At 42.6% G+C, this 20473-nt stretch overlaps 1 protein-coding gene across 8 annotated transcripts in view; it reads left to right on the plus strand.

Moving 5' to 3' along the window:
- EIF4G3 (eukaryotic translation initiation factor 4 gamma 3) overlaps positions 1–20473 on the plus strand; it is a 120691-nt gene that overhangs the window by 31812 nt on the left and 68406 nt on the right. For 4 of the 8 annotated variants that reach the window (XM_026862646.1, XM_026862647.1, XM_026862651.1 and 1 more), the window contains one exon: positions 9147–9242. In XM_026862646.1, the coding sequence (XP_026718447.1) occupies positions 9213–9242 (30 nt within the window). In that variant the 5' untranslated portion in view covers positions 9147–9212. Of the gene's footprint in view, positions 1–9146; positions 9243–10667; positions 10782–14492; positions 14526–20473 lie in introns of all 8 variants that reach the window. The other 4 variants (XM_026862644.1, XM_026862645.1, XM_026862648.1 and 1 more) reach the window with 2 other exon arrangements.

Here is a 20473-nt window from a genome sequence, read left to right on the forward strand (position 1 = left end):
GGGGGGGGGGGGGGGGAGTGGAAACTGGTGTGCTTGTGAGGAGGAGGAGAAGTGAGGATGCTGACTGCTGCAAGCAGTGCAGGCTTTTCTCTGCTGCTTCTTGCCTGCAGTTTGGTGAATCCCTAAAACAGGGCAAGACACCTGGAGCTAACTATCTGGCATTTTGAGGAAATGGCTTTTGAAAAAAACCTATGTATTTAAATAAACACACCAGTCACAGTTCCTGTTTACTCTTCACTTCCATCCAGATCCAAACCTTGAAGTTTCCTAGTAAATCTGATGTGCAAAGACTTCGTGCCAGTGTCACAAACTGGTCCCTTCCCAGCCCCTTTCAGCCCCTTTGTCAGTAGCAGGCTATTTGCACTGCAATTGTGTTAAATTCTTGTTTAAAGTGGAAACCTTTAATCTGCATAACTTGTTCAGTGTCACAGAAGAGATCTGGTACCTGCATCATTGATTTTAATGGGACTTTGAATATTCCAAGTAATAGATACCGATATATGCAGAAAAACAGTTTTCAAGTTACTGATGCATCTTACAAGGTAGCAGCACTGGCTTACAGAGAGTCAGCAGAGTACAACTGCCATGTATTTTTATTTTACAGGCATGCTATGATGAGAATGAGCCTGATTTCAGTGATGCCGGATAATTTGCAAATGAGCTGCTTAAAAATTTTGAAATTATTGTGTGATGTATAGCAAAAAACCTGCATATTTGGACACATAGCTGTGAATGAGGACTTATATTTAATCTGATAGTGTGTCTGATGGTATGCAGTTGAAGCATCACTGTAAATAACGAAAGCCAAACTACAGGCATTTAGAGGGGAATTGTCCTCATTTATTGGTTTAATTGTGCTATTTTTAAAGCTGTAAAGCTGGGATAGTTTACAGGAGTAGTGTGCAAATATGATTTTATGCATTATTTGAGAGGGTACTGTGTAGAAAAGCCTGAAATGAATAAATTTAGTAATTCAGACTTCTCCATCATCATTTGTAATATTTGCAGATGAGCTGGCTCTATATATTACAGATAGCCATTACAGATACTACAGAGTTTTTTTCCTACCATACTCAAATTATTCACATTATACAAGTCACTGCAGACAACAGCTTCAAAGTCTGCCGTGATGCTGTTCTACTGACTGCAGGGTACACTTGGGAAAGAAAAAAAAAAAAAAATTTTTTTTTTTTTAAAATAATTATCTAGTTACCAAAATAGTAATAAAAATCAAGTACCTTGAAAAGAAATACAGGAGCTGAGTAATGCCATGTTTGTGTTGAGATGCAGGAACTAACCTGAGATGGTTGCAGCACAGGTTTCCAGGTATTGTAGTGACATTGGTACAGGTCCAAGGGAATGTTTTCTGACGTGTCAAGGATGGTTCGCTCCTGCCGGGTTTCTATGAGCTGTTTTGGCACTTCTCTTTCCCCACAGGACTTCATTGCTTGTACATGGAGCCATTGGGAGGGCTGCTGAAATGATGTAGGTGTTGTATTTTTGTTATGCATTTGTGACCAAGGTGGGTGTTTCTAGCTCAGTAACTTAACCCTGAGCAAAACGGAGACTGGAGGGGCAGAAAGACGTTGAGAAGGTCTCATGAGGCTGGTTTGGCTTCTCGTGGTGTTGACTTATGAGCACAGGTGGATTAAAAGATCCAATTCATAACTATCGGAACTCGCAGGTTGCCAACTCCATGGTGAGGTAGCTGAATCCTGGGTGCCTGCGGAGATGCGACTAGTATTTTTTGTCCATTGCCAACATACTAATTTTAGGTCAAAAGCTATTTTGCCTCCCATTCATCTCTGCTGCAGGTGCTGCAGCACCTAGGAGGATGGTGAGGGAAACAGCAAGAACAGGGATCTCTTTATCCCTTTCACTTGATGCTACTGGTGTTTGTAAGTCAGCACCTGGATGGAAAAACAAGCCTTCCATTAGCGATGTGTCTTGTAGGCTGTAGGAGGAGGAAATTCTGGGCTGTTCCTGGATGCTCTGGCGGTAGCTGTTATTTCTGCCTTGCAAAAATACTGCTTTTCTCATCAGATAAAAAAAAATACAATCTTGCTGTAACATTCAGTCTTTGGAAGTTTTAAACATTTTTGCAGTTGCTTGAAGCCAGCACTGCTGCTGAAAGAGCACAGGAACGGGATAAAACAGTTGTGTTTGAGGGAAGGCAGGAGAGCTGCTTCTCCCAACACTGTGAGTTCGTGCTGATAGACACCTTTCTTAAAATTGAGGCCATTCAGAAACCAAAGCTTGAGGAAAAATAAAGGTGCTGGTTTCGTAGGAGGGGCAGTCTGAAGAACTGCTGTTCTGTTGTGTGCTTGCCTGTGGGTGAGTTTAATAGGTAGAAATGAAGATACAGGTTTTAAATTACAATCCTCTTACTTTCTAGGAGCAGAATGCTGAGAGATTTCTGCTTATTGGATACTGCACAGTTTGCAGTTCTTCAGGTAGCACAGTGATTTGATTTCAGGCTGTGGGAGGGCAGAGCGAACCCAACTCAACAAATAAACGATGATTCAGAATTAAAAGCCACATCCTTGCTGGCACCATCTTTCCACACTTGTGAACCAAGTGACGGTTTATGTTGCTGCAGGGGATTTCTTCACCTGCATCCAAGGCCAAACTACTGCCATCCAGGCCAGTGATCCAGGGGAAAACTTTCTAAGAGGCAGTAAGAGCAGCCTCAAGGGCTAGTGCATCAACACAGCCAGTCCTGTTGTGGTTTTCCTTGAGGAAAATAGTTCAGCAGCTGGAAGGAAAACTGAGTGTTGTTAAAAATGGGGATAAAAAAGAAACACCTGTGCAGTGATTTTTTGCTGATGACTCTTGTAGTGTTCTCTCTTGTGTGTTGCTCCAGGGGCAGCTGCATTTTGTGTCAGATAGCTTGTATAAAAAAGAATTTATAAATTTAGGGACGGGGCCCCTCAGGATAAAGTACTGAAGTACTTAGAGTAAAGTGTTACTCTAAGTGCCACCTGGTGTGGCTTTAATCAGTAGTTAGCATTTAACTGGGTCAGCGAATGTCTTGGTGAAAGACCACTGTTGTGCAGAAATACGTATACATCCAGAGAAATATGTGTGCTTTTGTTGGGGGGTTGTTTGGGGGCGGAGATGGATCTTGCAGTAGTTTTATCCTATTTCTATCCGATGCATGTTTTTGATATTTTATGTCTCAACATAAAATGGTTAAAACCCTTTTTTGGACGTCCATGCGGTGTGACGCTTTCAGTAAGCTTTTATCTGGGTACTCCCTGTTTGTGGGTGTAGTGATCTGAGGGCTCAAACGAGATCTAAACCACTGCGGCAAGGTATCATATGTTTTATTCACATGGAAGAATTACATTGCTTTCTGTTGTGGCCACACAGGAAAATGACCTTTGGGGTTGCTCCAGGATAGCCCAGGGCTGCCTGTGGCCCCAGCATGCTTCGTATTGTTATAAAATGTTTTGCTTATGCTGTCATGTTCCTCCCAAAGAGATTAAAGCTTTTTGCTGGCATTCAGCGGAGTTTCAGCTCGCCCCAGACAGAAGCGCCGTCGTTGTGTTGGTGTTACTGGGAAGTAACTGGAAGTCTGAAGGTTTTCTCGCCCAAGGTCACAGCGATAGCGATGGTAATAGAGCGGCAAGCTCCTGAGTCATGGTCATGTGTTGGAACTACAAGACCATTTCTTCTCCTCGTATGTAACTTCAGTAAATATAGACCCAGCCAAACTTCTTCCCTAAGTCAAGAGAGGATTCAAGAAACTGCGATAGGGTTTAACCCCTTCCCACGCCAAACCCAGCCATGCTGCCAAAGGCAGAAAGGTCAGCAAGCGACACGTTTTTGCCCGGGGATTTAAGAGGTTTGTTCCAAAAAAAAAATTTCCACCGGCTGCAGGAGGCAGAGGGCTGTGTGACTCAGCTTTTTCTGAACCTGATGTGTGTACTTTGCCTGTTTATTCCCAGTACAGTCAGTACCGAGGGAGTCATGTTACGCAGCAGGCTCAGTGTTGTTTATTAACCAGCTCGGGAACTGATCTAAGAATAACTTTTTTCATTTGTTTTGTTGTTAGTGATTTTTTTTTTTTTCTTTGCACAGTCAGCAGCCCAAGGTGGAGACTGCACAGAAAACAGATAGAAAGGGTTTTCCCCAGCAAGTTGCGGGAATACATAAACACACAACTATTACCGCCTTCCCCCCATGAATAGCCACATCTGAAATATAAAATCACTAAGATGAAAGCTTTAAGGGAAGCAGATCGCTCTGCCTCTGAAGTGGAGCAGCTCAGCAGCCATCCGTTCTGTTCCAGCTCAGGGTGCTGCAATTATTGAACTTCAGGGATTTCAATGCCAGCGTTTAGATGCTTCTGAACCAAAATTTTTATACAGAGCGGTATTTGCTTCCCTGCCTTCTCCTCTGCAGTAGTTTATTTTAGAGCATTTCATCTCCAGTCTCTTCATTTGCTCACCTCATCCGCTGTGTTTCAGCCACGGTGCATAAAAGCCACATATTTCCAGCGTGACTGCATGTGATTATAATTACTTTGTGTACCTATTTAGATGCTTGGCACAGAAAAAAGTCCTTTTGACAGATGAATAGTTGCAGTACTTTTCATCAGCTGACTTGTCTGAAAAGCAGTAGAGTGCTGTGATTTATTGTGCTGGATGTTTTGATAGTTTATTTAGGCTACTACATACCTATACGTGACCTTAGTACCTGCAGAAATTAGTAAAGCACTTTTTTTCCTCCCTTTTCCCCTCTCCCCCTTATGGTTTTAACACAAATACCAGTTAAGGAACACCTCCATCTGGTTTGAAGCATGCTGACCAGAAGCGTTTGTTGTTGTGTAATAGTTGTGAAACATGTTTATTTAGGTGATGTTTGTTGTCTTCAGTGGGATTTGTATTTCACTCATTCCTCAAGGCTGCAGTTATGAACCTAGCACCCAGAGCAGTCGTCTGGGTTAGAAATTACCTTGTTTTGATGACAGCTTAATAGCAGAAACCCCTCAGTGGCTGCTATTTAAGCCTTCATACCCTTTTTTCTTTATTTATGACTTAATGCTATCCTTATTTTGATATGGTTTAAATACAGAAGCAAATTTAACGTGAGGTTGCGTCGTCTTGCATTTGCCTCTCAGCCCTACTAGCGTCAGAAGTGACATCTGTTATCAATGAGATGTCTGTCTTTGGCACTGTATTTAAAAAACCCTGCTTTACAGTCTTTCTGCTAAAACTCGTAGTTTTTTAGGCTTAGTGATGGCTGCACTTCCTTTCTTTCAAATTTCCTTTTGCTTGGGTGATTAAAGGAAAACTCGGATGTTCTGGAGATGGTTAAGGACTTTGGGGGTAGCATGGAACTTACATCTGACTTAAGGTTTGCTCTGTTGCGTGCAAGTTAAGCCTGAAGAAAATGTGTTTTCATGAGCTTGAAGAAGAGGGAAAATAGCAGCTATTTTCCTCCTTTTTTGCTGAGATGCTGTGGGAGCAGCAGTTAAAACCTTTTGGGATAAGGTCTCTTCTCTTGAGATGCAGAACTGGAGGCACAAGGAGCTGGTGGTCAGCTGGTCCCTTTACATGAGAGAGTTCATAATACTTCCTGACACACTCTGCGTGCTCGCTGCTGTCTGGTGAGATGTGAAGAGCAGCATCGGGACCATTTGCAAGGTGCGTGGAGTGACACGGAAAGCTGCTGATCCTCCAAGAGGAGAAGCTTTAATCTCATGTTGGGCAGAGATCCCAGGGGCAGAAAGTCAGCAGCAAGACACTACAAATTCTTTAGGCTGTGGACAAAAACATCCCAGAGCTTCCCCGTGTCTTGTTAGCACTGGTTTATTCTGTGCTGTGCTGCGATCGCTCGTTGCTGTGGTGTCACTACCGCTGCGAGAGAGGGTACATACTGTTTATTATACAGCATTGACACGAGCAGCTCAAGCAGAATCACACTTGTCAAATAAAAGGGGAAAATATTTGATGCTGCATCTGACATCTCAAAAAATTAGAAGACTTCTTGCAAATTAGTTGTTAACATGAATTAGAGGTTTTGCCAGTGGTAAGAAGGGAGGGAAGTGCTGGCTGGAGAGAGGATTAGACCAAGTGAGCTCCTGAGAGAGGAGGGGCAGTGGAAAACTGCCCTGCTTACCTGCTGCTTCCATAGCAGGAGCCAATTAAAACATTTAATTGCTCTCAAACTAGAGTCTTTTCTGCTGTACTGATATAAACTACTGCAGAACAACATTCTTTAGCTAAGTATTCTACCAAGTGTGCTTTGGCATCCTCAATTACAGCAAAGAACTAGTGATACACTTGGAACCGTACATTTTTATCATCTCTTGGACCCAAAAAGAGTGAAATTAGGTAGAAAATAACAGTATATCCTGCCTAGTTAGCCTGCGTAGTAGGAACACTGTCCTTAAGTGCCCATGTATTTGTGTTTAAGTTTTGCCCTATGATGATCAGTTTGAGTGTGGTCCCCAAGCAGGAATAGGAGATATTGCAGCAGCAGGTGTTTGGGATGGGACTGGTTTCAGGCTATGCTCAGTCCTCTCATCCCTGCCACCACATTTTGTCTTGGCTTGTTTTTTTTTTTTAAAGACTGAAAAATTCTTTGGTCAGATTGTATCTAAATTATATTTTCATCTACCTTGTATTACATTTTGATTAGCAGAGATTAGCTGAGGATTTTATGTCTACGGATGAAAAAGAAGGAAAAAAAGAATAACAGTGAGACTCCAGCTGTCTCCTAGACAATTTGCAAGGCACAGGATGCTGATCGGTGTGTGCTGGGGCACCTGGTGGTAGATGTCTTTCAGTGATCAGATGTACTAGGTGCTCTTCCAAAATAAAAAGACACATTCTTGCTCCAGAACCATCCTGTGGTAGCTCATACTGATGGTGCTGAAGAGGCTGAGCTGTGGGTAAGGTCTGTGACTGCTGTAGGACCCAGCCTGGAAGGTGAGAGGTAAATACACGCTTTACCCAATGGCCTGCTTTATTTTGAAAGAAAACCTCTTGTGAAATGGCTTTTTTTTCCTTAAAAGCATACACCCTTTATTTTGTAAAGACTGGTTGACTCTCCCTTGAAAGCCAGAACGTGCCTGATTATACTTGGCGTAGCTTGCTGTTTCAGACTTGAAAGTTTTGCAGGCTTCAGGACGGGGTTTCTTTTCTAGAAACAGCACACTTTGTGTTGTTTCTACAACCACTCCTTAAGCTATTTGCCTAAAAGAAACCTTAAGGCTTTATGCTCGATCACCTCTCTTGATAGCAAAAGTTTTATAAGTTTCTTTTTACTTCAATACAAACAGGTTTGGCCTACCAACTATAACTTAGTTTTATTGTTTAAAAACTTAATTATTCAAATCAAATAAAGCACAGTTCAAAAATATTCTGAAATATGCCTGAGGGCTGGTGCAGTGAAACCTGTTCTCTCAGTACCACAGACTGAAATGGTTCCCTTTATTCCTTAGACCTGCCCTTGAATTTTAATGCAAAGGCCATGAAATTCAAAGATGAGAAGGGATTCTTCAGCAAGGCTTGTGGGGTGAATATATCATCATCTGTGTATGGAGAATTACTGCAATGGTTTTAAGCATATCCTTTCCCATAATCTGTAAAGACAGCCCAAAGACCTTCTCCCAGAGGAGGCCCAAGACCTGATGAGCAGCTTTATTCATCAAGTAAATCTGCTGGTGTGTAACCAGGAGGTTAGTAGGGTATATGGTTACCGTTAGTAACGGCTGGCACACACAGGGCAGCACATAGAGTTGGGACTAACTCCTCTTGAAAGTAAAGGCTGTCACAGTCTAGTCACTGCCATTCCAGTAATAAACCCAGGTAAGTTATAAAAAAACCCCATGTAAGTTTTATAATTTTTTGTTTTAAAAAAAAAAGGGGAAAAAGGTGATCTGAAATCCAAAAAGTTATTTCTAAATGTCTCATCAAAATGCGTAATCGGCATAACTACAGCTCCAGTTTATTGTTACTTTGGGCAAATAACATGGGGGTGACCATCTGGTGGTATAAATTATTATAGCCCATTGAAATCAGTGGAACTATGAAAAATTTACACAACCCATGGTCTGCCTTACACCTGTAATGATTTCAGGCCGTTTCATTGTGTTGCAAATATTTTAAAGCAGCAGTGGCTTGTATTAAATGCATTTGAGCTTGTTTCTTGTTATTTGTCTTTATTTTGGAGGATTTATCCACAATAACTGCAGTTCTAGCTTTCCTTGGAAACAGGCTCAGGGGCGGCTTTTGGAAAGTACATGGCCAGGGCATCGCACAGCACAGGGTTTCAGTGGCATGGTGTTGCGCTGGCGTATGGTCTCCGTTGTGATTTCTGCTGCAGCATTTGGGGAGCTTAGGGTGGTGTTGCTCAGTTGATTGGGTCCTTGGCAGAGAAGGCCTTCTCCATCACAGTCACCTGGTCTCTTTATATGTCGTCTTTATCTCCGTGTTAATCAGCAGTCCATCTGATAACGTGTTCAGTTCCAGTTTTGGGATGAATGGCCAATGGCATCCTGGCTTGTGTCGGCAGTAGCGTGGGGACAGGGACAGGGAAGGGATCTGACCTGTGTGCTCAGCCCTGGTGAGGCCACCCCTCGCTGAGTGGGTTCAGTTTTGGGCCCCTCACCCCAAAAAGGCCATTGAATGACTCGAGCATGGCCAGAGAAGGGCAACGGAGCTGGGGCAGGGTCTGGAGCACAGGTCTGCTGGGGAGCGGCTGAGGGAACTGGATGGGTTTAGTCTGGAGAAGAGGAGGCTGAGGGGAGACCTCCTGGCCCTCTGCAACTCCCTGCCAGGAGGGGGCAGAGAGGGGGGATGAGTCTCTGGAGCCAAGGAGCCAGCGCCAGGCCCCGAGGGAATGGCCTCAAGCTGCCCAGGGCAGGGTCAGGCTGGCTCTGAGGAAGGATTTCTGTGCAGAAGGGGCTGTTGGGCGTTGGAATGGGCTGCCCAGGGCAGGGGGGAGTCCCCGGGATCCCTGGAGGGGTTGAAGAGTCGGGCTGAGCCAGCACTGAGGGATCTGGGGGAGTTGGGAACGGTCAGGGTGAGGTTCATGGTTGGGCTGGAGGAGCTTCAAGGGCTTTTCCAACCGAGATGATTCTGTGAATCGTCTGATACACTCATTTTTTATTTACTTTTCTTGTTCCCTGGCAGGCTCCTTACCCCTCAGGACAGAATGCAGCTCCAACCACGTTGGTGTACCCTCAAGCCCCTCAAACAATGAACACGCAGCCTCAGACCCGCTCGCCGGTAAGGGAGCCCACGTTTGCTTTCTCTTACATTCTTTCTTCCTTGTTCGTGTGTTTCTTTGTGTGTATGTGTGTGTCTACAGCACTTGACCAGTTCTCTGGAAAGCGTGCTTTACTGAACTGGAAGCACGTTCCAAATGGCATATCTTGATTGAATTTTTCAGACACTGTCCTCATAGGATAATTTTCCTTTTAAAGTGACTTATCAGAAACGAAGCGATCAGAAACGAATTCGATCTACGTTCAGAATTCTGATTTATTTTTAGCACAGTTGCTTTCAGGTTCACTTCATTTTAGAGTTTAGATTCATTACCAGAATCTTTCTCTTTTCTTCTTTTTTTTTTTTTTTTTTTTTTTTTTTTTTTTTTTTTTTTTTTTTTTTAAAGGAAGTTTTTGGTAAAAGGATAGACCAAAGATCAGTGAACTAAAGTGGTTCTCTGCAGCAGCACTCAGTCTCCAGTGGCCTCTGGGTAATACTTCTGAATCAGTGCCACTGGATCAGTTCTAACCATTTACTGCCTAGCACCCTGGAGGTGCTCACACATTTAACATAGAGCTTCTATGTACCCAGATCTTTTTGTGGTAAACCCCTTTTTCATCCAACTTTTAGGTTTGGTTGTCCTTCGTAATTTTTTTTTTTTGTGTGTGTGTATTGTAATATGGCTCTGCTATTGTAGGACTTTGAATCCACAAACCAGGCTCTTTTTGGGGAATTTCTGCTCATAGCTCAGTTCCACACAATGCTAGGAGACCCTCCGAGGGCATCAGATGCTTAGCCCAGCTTCTGGAGGCACAGGAGCTTACCATCACGATGTCTCAAGCCTCAGTTAGCCAAGGGAGCAGCAATCCCTGCACCTCTTACAAATCCACATCTGCATCAGGACACTTCCCGGTTACCTCTAAAATCACCGCACCGTTCCCAGCCCAGCACTCTTCTCTTTTTAGAGTAAGATGAATGTTCCTGAAGTGTGACAACTGAAAGACTCAAAGACAAAAGTCTTCTGTTTGTCCACATAACAGACATATATATAAATGTATATATACAGGGCAAGCTTTTCCTGCAGTGTGCAGCCACACTGATGCACTTGCCCTGCATCTGGAGGTTTTGCCTCCAGGGAATTTGCATGAGGGTTAGTTCTGAGGCCCATTAACCTCAGTGTTGATGAATGAGCCAATTAACACCAGTTTTGATGAAGTTTCTGTGATGTGGACAGCTGAAAATTTGTAACCGGATCCCCCCCCCAACCTCCTTAGTCCCCTGTTCTGATCAGTAACGCAGGATACTGATGGTAAAAAAGCCTCTTTTTTCAGTAAGTATAATCACCTTTATCTTTAATTGTTGAAAAGCGCAAATAAGTTTATATGGTTAGAACTGGAGCAAAAACCTGACTGAAGAGCTGCATCTCTAAACCAGTTTTTTTGACAGCCCAGCAGAACAGTGCCAATACATTGCACAGACAACTGGAAGAGGAGGAAGGTTTTGGAACAGAGTCCGGTTTACAGGTCCCTGGCTGGAAGAGGCTGGATAAAATACTGCATTGTAAGCAATATAACAAACTGTACTCCTTCTTGCAGGCAATTGTGCCGATGGCACCGTTTTTATTTCTTCCTTTCTTTCTTTATTATTTTTTTTACCACATCTTTTTTGTTGGCTGATCTACAGAAATGCACTGATTTTGCTTCTTTGCTAAAAGCATGAGCTACCATGGCAGTTTCTGCCAGGTTCAGTGGCAATGCAAGGTCCAAAGTTAAATTGCAGTTGGGAGGGTCTGACCTGGTGTAGGACAGAGACCAGAGCAGCTTTGGGTTTGCCGCTCAACAGATAAACATCTTCAGGAAATTTGGCTGGAAAATGTGTCAAATTGTAGGGTTTTGGCCCCATTATTGAGGAGGTATTGAGGAAGAATTTGTCTGCAGTTGTCAGCCATTTTTCTTTTTTTTTTTTTTTTTTTTTTTTTTTTTTTTTTTTTTTTAACTCTCCTGTATGCAGATTTTGCCATCCGCTCTGCTAGTGACCATTTCCACCCCCATTACTAAAAGCTGCACCCATAACATCTCATTCCACCTCCCCACCCCAAAACAAATGCAAGACTAGCCCAGTGCTGAACTACTCTTGCATTTTGTTCTGGTCTTGATTTTTTTTCTTTTTTAATTACTGTTTTTTAAGTTATTTTTTAACCGTCTTTTTTTGGTGGTGAGGGGAGGGTGAAGAGGGGATGAGGAAGGTGGCAGGATGTCTTTGCCATCCTGAGGCTTCCATAGCACAGTCCCGTCCGTCACGCAGCTGGTGTGGCTGATGTGGGTAGGTAGGCTGTTGCACTAACGAGGTTGATCCTAATCCCACTTCCTCGAGCAGCCGGAGCTTCCTCCATCCTGTTTCTGCATCCAAGGGCCATTGGCAATTGCACTGTTGAGGCTTTTCTGTTCCTTCCAGGACAGCTGCCTTTGCAATCCAACTGGCTTCACGTTTTCTCCCTGTTAGCATCATAGCGTCACTCCGATAGCAGGAATGTCAAAGTGCAGCTCCAGCTGGGGGAAGGAAAATTAAATCATTCAGCACTACTGAAAATTATCTGTTAGCTCTTGCTGATGCCAGCCCCGAGCACCAGGTGATATTAACACAAACTGTCCAATTCGAGGAGGTCTGCCAAAAACCCTGTGATCGGAGCGGGTGTTGGAGCAATCCAGAAGTGGTTATTTTCAGAGAGACTTGAAGTGTGCCAGCTCAGCATCAGCAGATAGAGAATGTGCCCTGCTGTCCACAAAGCAGTGAGCAGGACCATAAGGATTGCGGGTGGCAGAAATCTTGGACCCAGGTTTCATAAAGTAGTTTTCCTTTCTATCTACTATCTTCATTGGGCAGAGGAAAAAAAACCCCAAAATGTCTATTTTAATCCGAGCCAGCAGTGACTACAGTTTGTTCTGTTGCTTACAGCTACTGATAGGAATAAATCCTATCAACCTGAATTATTTAAAAAAATTTTTTTAAATCGATAGCCAGTGGTGACCAGTGCAAAATAGATTAGGATATTTTTCACTAACTTTGAGGTTTTATTTTATTTCTTTCCTCTTTTTTTTTTTCTTGTAATGCATATTGCTTTTCACCATGGAATAAACTTTAGCTTCTTAAGATGTAAGCTTCCAGTTCTTATTTTAAACACAGCGAGAACAAATCTTTTCTGTGGAACAGTGATAAGAGAGGTACTTTGGCCCTGAAATTAAGCAACACAAGGTTTTTGCACCTCATCATTCTCCTTTTGATTAGTTTTTTTCATTGGTGTATAACATGGAGTGTGTAGCCCAGCCAGAAAGGCTTGTGTCAGCCCTTCCAGGGTAAGCTTTATTCCCTTTTCTCAAACACAGGACATTTGAACTGTTTTTGAGGAGTTCTTCCTTTAGGAAAATAAGGACTTGAAGTGCATTCACCTCCTGAGACTCGTCCAGGTGCCCATTTCTCATCGCTGTAGGACCCATGGGCAGAGCCACTGTCCTCTTCACACCTCGAGTCTTGGGAGGATGCTGAGAGTCTTTGAGTGCTTCTGTCCCGCGGTTGCTATTAAAATATAAATTTTATCTCTTTAGTCTTACAAGATGATCATGTTTGTTTTTTTTTTTCTTTATAACATAAGGCTTAGGGAAAATTTTCAGAGGTGGGAAAAATCCCTCTTTGGTGAATCAGTGCAGGTCATTCTTTAGAAACTTTTGTACTAGGAGTAGTCCGTGTGTGCCTATTTTCTCATTTCTGAAGATTTTTATGACTCTTCATCCAAGTGTTACGATGAGGTGAAGGTAGAAGGAATATGTAAACACTGGTATTAGTAGACTGGTTCTTGGAAATCTTAAATATAGGCAATTAAAATATTTATAAAGGAGGAATTCAGCTGGACCAGTGAATATTTATACTTTGCTTCTCTTGTTTGATGGCATTAAAATAGCTGAGAGGTAGGGCTGCAAGTGAACCCTGGTCCACTTTCACTTACTGATAAAAGCTCTTATTAAGAAAATCAATAATTAGTAGTCAGTTTTGACCACTCAGGCAGAGAGTAAAATGTACTGAGTCCCTGTAGTACGACTTAGCAGAGGTGGACTGTACCATGTGCTCGGGCACATGTGTGAAGTTCCTAAGCCATCACAACGAGCAACAGGTAGAGGCATGCGGTGGGTAAAAAGCCACCATGGGATCTAGTTTCATTTGCTCCATTTAATTATTGGAGCTATTATCAGTAGATTTATCTGCTCTCATCATGGAGCTCTGCTGATTACACTGAGAATTAAGTGTTTAAATACCTAACTTGGCTTCTGGAAGAGGATACCTTGTCATCTTTATTTCTCTTTTCCATTTCTTGCATTCATTTTTATTTCTATTTTAACTATCAGTTACTTATTGGAAAATGCTTTTAATGTTTACCGAGCATGTTAAATTCTGATTACTTTCCTCTGTGTGTAACCCAAGTGAGTGGGAAAGCGATTTAGTAACCTGAGCTCAGGGCTGGGAACCAGGACCTCCTGTACTCCATCCAAGCTCTGCTGCGGTTGCCTTCAGCTCCCCGGGGACATCACGGGTTAACCTGTCTCCTTTGGTTTCAGATGGGGGTGACAAATCCAACTCATTAAGGAGGGTTATATTGTGATTGTTACAGGAGGAAAAAAAAAAAAAAAAGCTGAAAATGAAATTGCACTGCGTGTATGTGCAAAGAATTGCTGATCTTTGCCTTGCAGGGAGTTTCCCGCGGCCCTCTCGCCGGCAGGACACTAGCTGTGCCTACCTGGCTCCTAACTGCTCTCCAGCCATGAGTCTCCATCCTCCACTCCCACCAAATATTTGGAATGGCTCTGAGTCCAGCTGCTTTAACCATTTACCTCCACCTTAAACAGTTTAAAATGTCTGCTGCTGCTTGTTTTAAGTTGGTTTTTTTTTGGTTGGTTGGTTGTTTTTTTTCCCAGGCAGGATAAAGAATGCCTGCATTCATACACTAGAGTGCCTTTAAAATAACTAGCAGCTTTGGCTGTTTATCTCCCAGCTCTTGAGCAGCACACTTTCCCCTGTAGCGATGTTCACTTGTTATATCTCAGTACCTGTCTGTCACTGTCCTGCAGCAAAGCTTTTGACTGTTTTGTGGTTTTTTTTGTTTTGTTTTTTTTTTTTTCTTGTGGGTTTATTTTGCATAGAGTGTGACATTTTGGTTTCGTTGTGGTGTTTCTGACTCTTTGTGCCTTTCCTTTTGTGTTTGTTTCTCCCGCCTTTCCTCAGTTTGCAGCGGGGCCTCGACCTGCCCATCACCAGGTACAGTACCCTGCCCCTTCATTACCATCCTAAACTAATTGGCTGGGGGAGGCGGGTGGTTGGAGGTGATTCACCCACTAACTCAGAACAAAGGCTTGCTTTGGAAACCAGCCCTGTTAGTAGATACTAGCACATGCATAACCCTGCTAACAAGCTGCCTGCAACGCAGAGTAACACTTTTAATTCTCAGTTGGTGTCACTGCACTCATTAACTACCCCACTTAACGCCGTTTCCCTAGGAAAGGAGAACCTGTAGAGATCGTTGCCAGGTATTGGTGAGATTTGCTTGCCTTTTCAAGTTGCTGGAAACTTTGTGGAATACTTTTCAGACTAGTCCGTGGATTAAATTGCCTGAGATGAAGATGTCAACAAGAACCAGGCATTTACAACCCTGAGAAAATCCTACTTTTCAAACTCAGAGCAAGGCAAATGACTTTCCAGTTCATACATTTATGTGATACACCTGGTTATCTGTTATCACTGCTTTGCTTAATGTTGTTTTTACTCACCCTGTGAAAGCCAGACACTTAGGAATCTTTGTAGTATTCCTGTTGCATGACTTGGACTTTGTAAGGAACCACTTAATTAAGAAGAATGTAAACTAGGAATAGCTCTGGCTCATGAAACTCACAGGCAGTGCTTATTAGGGTGGCAGAAATACCGAGGACCTCTTCAGCATCAGGACAGATGCACAGGGCCCCTCTGTGCTAGTCAAAGTGTCCAAAGTTGTCTTTTCTATCAACTCCTACATTCATCTTTGCCAAACCCCTTTTCCTCTGGGGGCTTTTGAGAGGCTGAGTTGATGCTGATGGGTGGGAAAGAGGAGGTGAGGCATGGCAAGTGCCAGAAAGCTATTCCAGATTTGATTGTTTCTGTGTCAACTCTTCGGTCTTTTGGCTTGGACAAAACAGGTTGTTTCTACCAAGTTAATAGGGGAGGGAAAAAAAATATAATTCCTTTAACTCCAGTGATGTCGGGACAGGGAATTAAGTCACAGAAGGCTTGTTCCAGGAGAATTATTTTGTTCTCACTTCGCTCCTGTTAGTCTGAGCAGTTTAATACTGTAGAGACGAGCACCTTTGGGGAAGTACTGTCTCAGGAGAGCAGGTGAGTGCATTAAGTGGGCACAGACACCCAAAAAAGCTGATAATCATTGTTCCTTCCACCTCAGAGAGCAGTATGGAGGCAGGCACCCTTCCAGAGCAGGACAAAAAAAGGCTTAAAAATGAGAATGAGGCGTTTGCACTTGTTTGCTGGCAGGCAAATGTCATGTGAGAGAGAGAAAGAGATTGTTTTTGTGCGTGGCAAGGGATTGCATTGACAGACAGTGGTGGAGGAATGTTTGCAGGATGACTGGGCAACGTAGGGAACAGCAGAATTAGTATCTTGTTTAGATACTATTGTTCTTGACCTTAACTTCAGGTCTGTGTTTATATTACATGATACTGAAAATGCATTGCTGTTCAGAAACTCGTTAGTTCTTTCACAGGTTGTTACTGAGGTAAATTCTATATTCACTTATATATTCAGCCATTTAATATTCTCATAAAAATTACTGAACTCACTGCGAGCAGATTTTGGACTGTGAGTCTTGAGGCAGCATGCAGCCTTGGAGGAAACAGTTTCAGCACTCGGTGCTTTTACAGGTTTGACTCTACCACCAGTCTGTCATAACTTGATTTAAAACTTTCTTTTGGATCCACTTATGATCCTACCTGCAGGTTAAAACTTGTAATTTCCAAGTGTTTCCCTGATTTTAACTGCGTTGCAGTTCGATTTTTGACTCTGTTACGTTTGAAGTCTGCTTAGAATTAAGTGAGAGAAGCTGTCACCGTTAGAAAAATACTTCAGGCTTTATTCCCAGTTATGTCTGTCATGTGCTGGATCAGGACAGGCACAGAGAAACCAGGGCTATAGATGAGCTGTTTATTTCTTTTAATCCAAAAGGCTCTGCCCGTGGTGCGGATTGGGGATGGAGAGAGGGATTTTTGCCACCGACCTGTGCAGGAGGGTTATGGCTGTTGAAGCGAGGTCATCCCTAGCTGAAGTGTTAGAGGTTGCTTGAGGACAGCATGAATAATTATTCTCACACAGGAAACTTAACCTGCTGAAATTGTGTAACATAAGCAGCAGGCTTTAAGACAGATTTTGTAACATAAAAAGTACTAAATAAGTAAATCAACTGCAGCAATATAATGTGCTCTTCTAAGAAAGCAGCAAGCTGAGGTTTGCAACAATTCCTGTGTCAATCTCAGTGTGATTTTATTAAATGTGCTTTTTATTGATTCTGCGTCTTTTTCAGTCAAATAATGGATTATTCTTTAATGTTATTTCCTGTAATTATTAGATCTTTAAAGTACTCAAATTAGCATGATTTAAGCACCTGAAGTTGACTGGCAACTTTATAAGCAGTTAATTTTCTGATGGGAATGTCTGTCTTGGTAGCTCCAAGCCAGTTGATGCTATAGAAATTGTAATCAAAATCTATGAGAGAAAATATTAGAATGGGATTTAGGATGCTGTACTAAGAAAATAGTGTCTGAAGTCAAATGAAAAGAACTGCAGGGGTTCTGATTAAAGGTTAAATGTGTATCAGTAATCCTTGATTCTAGTAACGCGGCTACCTGAGAAACTGCTGAAAAGTCTTATTTTATAGGAGAAAGAAAATGAGCCCTACAAAGTGTTTGTGGCAGTATTTTTATATATATATATATATATACACACACACATACACATATATATTTATATGTATTTATTATATATATTTTAAAATATACTATCAACTTGTGTTTTTCCTAAATGCAGTAGCAGACTCAGCTGCTACCCTGCCTGGGCTTGCTACTCGGTTTCTCACTTTGTTCACAGAACAGCCCTTTTTTATTTTCTAAGTGAGGCTCTTGAGTCACTTTGTTGCTTCTGATCCTCATGAAGCACAATTGAAAATAACAGTTTTCGTCTAATCTGAAGTCTGAAATGTAGAAATGTCCGAAATGCAATAACCCTTAATTTAAGAAGTGTCTTCAGGATTATTTTAAAAAGGATGCTCAGAAGAGGCCAGTGTAATTAGAAACAGAAATAAGTATAAACTGAAATGTCGTAGTTCCCTTTCTGACTTATAATTGTCTTTGAGATTAGTTTACTGGTTATGGCAGATTAATTTAGTTTGAGGTTGCTGGTGTAGTTTGTTCCAGTTTTAGCTTGGGGTTACTTGAGTTCTTTTGGGTATAGCTTATACAACAGAAAGCTGGGTTTGGCTGTGTACTGTTGTTAAAAAGCCTTGTGATTTGGAGAGGTCATGAATTTATTCCCTGAGCTGACTCAAGACTAACCATTTTGTAGCTTTTCAGAGTATCTCGAGTTAGAAAGCAGTTGGAAACAGGTGCCATAGTAAATTCTTTGTCTTCATCTATAGGCGTGTAAAGGACCTACCAGTTTTAAATCTCATGGTTGACATGAAAAGGGTTTTTTGTTGTCCTCGTCCCCCCTCCCCTTTTTATCATTTAGCAAATAATAAAACTGGGAAAGTCTGAGTCAGGGGAGAAAAACAAGACCGGTGTTGTGCTCAAAGGGCTGCACCAGGTTGCTGGTGGCCACTGGGAAAGCAAGATGTAGACATGGGGATTTTCTGCTGCAGCTCCTGCTTCTGACACCACATCTCTGCGTCTCAAGGCTGCAGTTCCTCAGCCGAGCCCTGGTGCCTGTGTTAAAGTTTAAAAGATCAAATATAACGTGCCAGCTTTCATCTGCAAGTAGCCGTGGTTCCTGCTGCACTGCCTGTGCAGCCACCTTCTGCGCCCTTTTCCAGGTCAGGGCTAAGTTATCCCACCAGCCTTCTTGGTGGGACCATAAAGACTAAAGATTAATAACAGAGCTGTCTCAGAGTATGAGAGGCTTAATTAAAACAGATAGCTTGGATGTGTGATTTGATTTGATAGTGTTAGTGACAACTTACTGAACTTCCACTTTCTCTGCAGCCTTCTGCCAGGGCTTTGTGGACCCTTTGCAATTGCCAGCCTTGATCTGATCTAGGAAAAAATAGACAGGTGTCTATCTGTGTTGTGTTTGATGGGCTAAGCTTAGCATAGGGTTTTTTTCAGTCCTTTTTTCACAATTTTATTTTTCATTGAAGCTTTTAGAGTAGAGAGGGAGTGTTCCACCACTCAAATGATGGCTTAGAAGTAAATAGAAAATCAATTAAGATGCAGTGGTGGTTTATCAGAAAGAGGTTGGTGCTCTCTTTAATCATTGATTTTTCTAGATGATGGCCTCTTACCTGGCTGGCCTTCAGCAGACTTTTGGCACAGTGGGGAAGAAAATAAAGCAGGAGAAGATGATTGTTAATAAAAGGATGTTGGGGCGTGTATATATAAGGAGTGACTAAGAAGTAAATGGGAGGGTAGTGCTGAGAGGGATAGGCAGGAGGTTAGTAGTGGATTTCCTTAATATTGATGTTAATTACTCTGACACAAATAGGTATGTGTCTGCAGCAAACGGTGAGTGCGACGCAAGGAAATGTGGTTAGTTCAGGGATGCTGGGTGCTGTGCAAGGAGGACTGGTGTGATGGAAGCAAGGGGTAATCCAGCATTGCAAGGTGCAAGCCCTTATACTTCAGTGCCAAGGAGAAGTTTTTATTCTATAAAATAGTATCAGCTGAAACCACCTGTGCCATGCGATCTTTAGATAAACCACCAAAGTCATTGCCAGTTGAGGCAGGGAGTTACTACTGTTGCACTGGGAAGTACTGGGGAAACCCTGTCTGGAGTGTGTGTGCAATTCTGCTTTTTTATTTTTCAGGAAGACTTCCTTGAGCAGGTAGGTGAAGGGCTGCTGAAATGATGAGGGGTTAATAGAGCAGGCTGAAAGAGTTGAGCTTGAGGCAGCCAGTAAAAGCAATGTCTGGTTGTGCTCCATAAATATATGGGGGATCAGCCCTAGGAAGGAAAAAGTGAAAAGACCGTATTGCCCAGTAGTACCGACTCCCAAGATCATCCAAGAAATCCCTCCCTAACAGAGGTTGGACGGATAAAGGGTGGGGCTGTGACTTGAGGACCACAGCTCAGGTCCTCACTGGTTGCTGAATGACTGTGCAGCATGTTTCATGCTGATTTGACCATCATTAGACATAGAGCTGAATTTATGAAGGCAGTAGTCCAGGCAGGGCTGGTGTAATGCAGGGTTTCTATCAGAAGCTTTGCTGTGGCCCAGGGTATCTTCATTCTGACCCTGAGTGGGTCCTGTACGTGTTCCACTCCAAATCCTGCACTTACTAGAAGAAACAGAGACAGAATATATCAGATTTTAATCTCCTGGTGTTCTCCCATGGGACATCATTAGCATTACTTGAAAATGTCATCTTTGCACGCATGTATTTGACCTTGCAAGATAATTTTTTTAGCAAATCAAGTCAGAATAATGAAACATTTCTAAGAATGACTTTGAATATTACTAGTTTAGCTTTGGAGGGGCAGGAACAGGATGGAGCATATAACAGGCGTCCAACCAGGTGATAATTACTTTGAACAGTAAAACCCACATACTGACGGGATGCACAGTGCTCTGATGAGACCGGATTTTCTTGAGAATTTTAGTTTTACTTACAAGAAGTGGAGCAGCTAAAAGCAGTTCAAACTTTGCCAGAGAGTTCTCTGGTTGGCATTTCAAAAAGCTTCTGATGGTCTTGTTGCTTGGAATAATGGATCTGCTTTTCTTCATCTTGTATCTGTCTTGCTACTAGTGATCAAATCCTGCTTTTTTTTCCTCTGAATTTGAGCTACCCCTGCGATGGTGTGGTCAGCATAGAGTGTTTTGGGGAGGTTGGATCTTTCAGCATAGGGTTTCCTCACTCGAGGTCCTTCTTCTGCTGTAGAACAGCTTAGCCCTACCGTGGTGGTGTTTAATGCTTGAGGGGGGAGCAAGCCTGTCAACACCCCCCCCCCCCCCCCCCCCC

The sequence above is a fragment of the Athene cunicularia genome, assembly GCF_003259725.1.
Source record: "Athene cunicularia isolate RWA chromosome 21 unlocalized genomic scaffold, athCun1 chr21_part1, whole genome shotgun sequence".
Lineage (NCBI taxonomy): Eukaryota > Metazoa > Chordata > Aves > Strigiformes > Strigidae > Athene > Athene cunicularia.